We start from the raw sequence: 4,965 nt of genomic DNA, 5'->3' as shown, positions 1-4,965 counted from the left end.
ATATTTGTTTTAATTCTCAAAATAAAATTCTAGATTATTATAAATAATTTTGTCTTAATGTAAGCTTTAACAAGAATAATTTGTTACAAAATCCATCTAACCTTAAAATTAAAGATTTTCAAAAATTGCTGCTAGTTTTCTAAATCATATTTTAAATAGAAATTTTTCTCTGTTTTTTTATCATTCATTTTTTTATGATGTAGTAGAATATCATCCTTAATTTTTTATTTAAATACTAATGATTTCGAAAATTGTAAGTCATTGACTAAAGCAATTTAAATTTTGCACCTAAATATTATAAACTATTGTTGATTGAATAGTGAATTTTAAAATATTTTGGTACTTATTAATGAAATTTAAGAGTATAACTTATATTCGAAATTAGTTTAGCTATATTGCAATAGATGGCGCCACTAAGACTATTCTTACTGAGCGAAACTTGGCGCTTGATAGGCGGGAGTGGAATCTCTTTCTTATTCCTCTGTGGTTTGCCTCTCTGATCGACAATTGCACAGTCACAGTTATTATTAAAAAAAAATAAACGAAAAACGTATAGGTTTCATTTTATTGATATATCAACTACAGGTCATTTTTCAAAGTCTGTTTTAAAATCTAGACAGGGAATAAATTTTATAATTTTTAATAATGATCACATTCCTAAATTTACGAGCATTCTAAATCTCGCAACTGATACACTTTTCTCTTCAACTTAATCCGAATAAACTGATTTTCAAGAAGAGTAGGGAGTTTGTTGAAATATATGATCGAAAACTGAAAAATCTGTTTAGTTCATAGACAGCGAATCAATATGAGCTTGAAGTTCAGAGGAAAACACACCTTCGTGGTCATGGCCACAAGTTACGTAGCTTGCTCGTATTTATTTGCCGAAATTCCTCTTCAATTTATGCAATAATTTGATGTATGTGTTATTGCGTTGCAAAGGTTATACAGCGACAAAAAACTAGTTCGTACCATTTTATCGAAAAAAAACTTCTCAATTAGCATATTAAAATATTATTACATGTACTTCTAACGATTGACTGAATGGGCAAAACAGATAGGATATGACAGTTGAAGATCCTTTTTTCGTTGTAAAAAAGTAAGATAATTAAAGTATAATTCATAATTATGTATGTTTTGTTTAAGGAAATATTTTTTAAATTAGCTTTCTAAAATTCTGTTATGAAGGAATATACCCATATTGAATTAAAGTGTACCTGTTCATTTTTCTCTAAAAATAATCACTTACTGAAATTACATAGTTTGTTTCTAAATATTCTTATATTTTTAATTCTCCTAAAGATGGAATCATTTAAATTTTAGGGGAAAATTTTAAACTCTGCAATTGGTTCTCGTCTTAAGATTTGTTTACATTAATTTTGATGATTGCTAGGGGCTAAAATTATACTTTGTCGCTTACATAAGTCGTGAAAAAGATTTTTTTTTTAAGCAAAATAACTTCATATTAACCTATATACTATCAATTTAGTCGTCCATAGCTTGTTGTTTTAGAGTTATAAAAAATTGCTTTTTTTATTCCTAAACTCTTTATACAACTCAAACTTTTGTGTGAAGCTTTGACAATTCCAATAATTTCTTTTGGTTCTTTTCCATTTCATTGGTATAAGTAAATTCAGCCATTTTATTTTTTGTTAATTTTTTAAAAAAATAACTGTCACATTAAAAATTTTACAAAAAACTTATAAATAATTTAAGAAACAGTTTAATTTACTTGCTCCCAGTAACTTTGCATTGGGTACTTTGTCGCCTGTGCTGGCGAAAAGGAAAAATACCTTTCTTTGTAATTGTATCATTTATAGAGTATTTCAATATAAGCAGTGCATTAAAGGTATTGCGAGAGTGGTAAGAAAATTTTAATCACTGGTGTAAAAGAATGACCAATTACTTGAAGATTTTATTTATTTATAGCTACACATTTTCACTGATCCATTTATTAGGCTGCATTAAATTTAAATAATAAAAAAAATTTACAAATTTAATAAAAACCAATTTCCCATGCACCCAATATCTATTTTTTTCTAAACTATTGGGTGTACAAATTAGTTTGGTCCGTTTTTAAAAAAAGTTAAACATCTGTCAATAATATTCATTTCATATCGTTTTGAATTTCATACAAAAACCCTGTTTTTTACTTTGTTGAATATGTCAAATTTTGCGGTAATGAAGCACCATTTGCTGGAGGTTTTATGTTTCTGCTTTAATTGGAAGAAAAGTGCATCGAATGCTTGTAGAAGTTTATGTTGACAATGCTCCAACTGATAAATCATGTAGGGAACGATTTCGACGTTTCAAGACTGGTGAATGATAGATGGTGAATAGTTTTGTATACTATGAGCTGCTACAACCTGGTGATTCTATTACGGGCGATCGGTATAGGCTACAATTGATTTATTTGATCAGTGCATTACGAGAAAAAAGGGCAGAATACGAGCAGAGACTTGACAAAGTTATTCTTCTGTCTAATAACGATCAGCCTGATGTCTCAAAAGTGGTAGGAAATTATTTGGAAACGCTCAAGTGGGATATTTTACCACACCCGCTGTATTCACTGGACATTGCTTCTTCTGATTACTGGTTGTTCCGATGGATGCAGCATGATTTTGCAGCTCACCAGTTCACTTCTTTTGCAGAAATAGAAAATTGGCTCCTAACTTGGATCGCCTCTAAAGACGAGACATTTTTTCGAGATGGAATTCGAAAATTGCCTGAGAGATGGGAAATAGTAGTAGCCAGCGATAGACAATACTTTGATTAATCTGTTCATTCATTTTGTTCTGAAATAAATGCATTTTTGACCACAAAAAAACGGACCGAATTAATTTGTACTCCCAATAATTAACAGTTCCAAATTATTTCATGGAAAATTTATGTGTTTTAATGAACAGGTTTAATGTTACAATACATGTCTATAAATAGAACAACATTATAATTTATTTTAAAAGCAAAACAAAAGAGAAAAAAATTAGAGGAAAAACCTAAAAGAATGTTGCGTTCAAAATTACGTTGAAGAAACACAGAATAAAGATCTTGTGACAAGAAACATAGACTGAAACATAAAAGCATAATCAGTATACCATTCCTTTGCACTTGTTTGAAGAAGTAGTACTTTTCATTATTTTGTGGTGGATTTGAGTGGTATAGGACAAACAGATCATCCTTATTTTAACGCCTTGTATTATATACCAAAAATGGAATAGCTGTTACTATTAATAAAATGCTCATACTGTTACTAAAAAGTAGGTAAATTAATACAAAAATTGAAAAAATATTTCTATGGCAATATTTGTTACAAAAATATTTATAATTCCAGTAGCTTCAGACATTGTTTATTAATGTTATTCCATTTCTTTATTCATTTTTTTTTTTTTTTTTTTTTTTTTTTTTTTTTTTTTTNTGACATTTTGTTAGAATGTTTTCTTACTCAATATAGCATAATCCTGTTTAAAAAATATTTTTTTTTTTTTTGTGCTTCTACACAATGCAGTGCATGCAAAGTTTATTTCATTTTAGAAAGCTTCCAGATTTTAAAAATCTGAAGTTTTTTTTAATATTATTTCTGATGTCTTAAATCAGTGTTTCCCAAACTTATGACTTTTGTGTATCCTTTCTTAATTTTTCGTAACGCTGTGTACCACCAATTAAAAAATGAATGCATTTTTTACAATAAGAAAATTGCACAAAAGATAAAAATTACAACTGACTGTTGATACCACTAATTATTAACTGTTAACTCTGCAAAAAATAGCCAATAGTAAAATATGTAATCGTTAATTTTCATGGCTAGCTTTATTTTTAAATAAAATTTTTTGAAATTTCTGTTTGCTGCTAGATATTTCGCATGAGAACGCGTACCCCCATTAAACTGTTCCCGTACCCCTGGTGGTACGCGTACCACACTTTGGGAAACACTGTGTTAAATGATTGTAATATTCAATACCATTCAATGTAGTTTGTGCCAGTTAGTAATTTTAGGCAACCTCAAATATTTTAAAAATATATTCATTTATGTTATGTTTTACTAGAAAATCTTTTTTTATTTTTATTTAAATAATAAGTTTGTATAGGCTGATATTCTATGCCAAATGTACTTGATATTAAATTAAACAGTCAAAGATTCTAGGAAAAATCCAGTAAGGTTTGACAAATGAAATACCTACTAAAGAAGAAAAAATCTAAATAGGGCATACTGAAATTGTGCAATTTGAAACCATCTTCAAGCTACATCGATTCATAATTTTTTTTTCCTAAAATTTATTGCAAATATTTAAATTTAAAAGTATCTAATTCCCCAAAATCACTTTGACTCTTTGGGGGACATTTTGATATTTGCAAATGTTCATCTCTACTGATATTAATGGGTGCAGCTGTGTTTTTGTACATGCTATAAATTTTTAAAAAATATTGTACAGGCTTTCCTAGAATTGCTATAAGTTTTACCCTTGGAATATTACCTATTCTTTTTTTTTAAATTTAATTTAATTATTTATTTTTTGGTTTCTCATTTGCCAATTGGGTGCGATTGGCTGATTGGAATGCAAGAAATTTCCTCTAGGTTATAATTCATAAATTAAGCAAATATATACAGTCGAACCCCGCTATAGTGAACCGCCTGCGGACTCAGTAATGTGTCCACTATAACCGATGGTTCACTATATCCAAATTTTTTGAAGAATATTTTTTGCATAAGACAGTTGAATGATTGAAAATTGGCTTTGCAATTTTGCATAAGTTATTTAAAAAATTATTAACTAATTAACAGATAATAAAGCAAAAATTGATGGAAAAAGTAATTACGTCGCTAAATATTAGTTTTATTTTCACTTTTTATGAAAAAAATTTGTGATTTTTGATTGAACACAATTTGATTTTAAATTGAGTTCATCAATTTTCTTATCTACAATGTGCAAAGAATGCAAGATTTTTACATTTTGAACAAGATTTCGA

The 4,965-nt window shown here is 28.2% G+C and overlaps 1 protein-coding gene across 1 annotated transcript in view; it reads left to right on the top strand.

Annotated features, from left to right (window-relative positions):
- The first annotated feature begins 808 nt into the window (after window positions 1-808).
- The window catches only part of LOC107456451 (Syntaxin 6), a 20,346-nt gene continuing 16,189 nt past the window's right edge, over window positions 809-4,965 (top strand). Inside the window, exon 1 of the mRNA XM_016074316.3 lies at window positions 809-1,099. Within this exon, the coding sequence (XP_015929802.1) occupies window positions 1,065-1,099 (35 nt within the window). The 5' untranslated portion in view covers window positions 809-1,064. The remainder of the gene's footprint in view (window positions 1,100-4,965) is intronic.

This window comes from Parasteatoda tepidariorum, chromosome 6, assembly GCF_043381705.1.
Source record: "Parasteatoda tepidariorum isolate YZ-2023 chromosome 6, CAS_Ptep_4.0, whole genome shotgun sequence".
Taxonomy (NCBI): domain Eukaryota; kingdom Metazoa; phylum Arthropoda; class Arachnida; order Araneae; family Theridiidae; genus Parasteatoda; species Parasteatoda tepidariorum.
The sequence above is the reverse complement of the archived record's forward strand: the minus strand, read 5'-3'. Positions and strand labels throughout refer to the sequence as shown.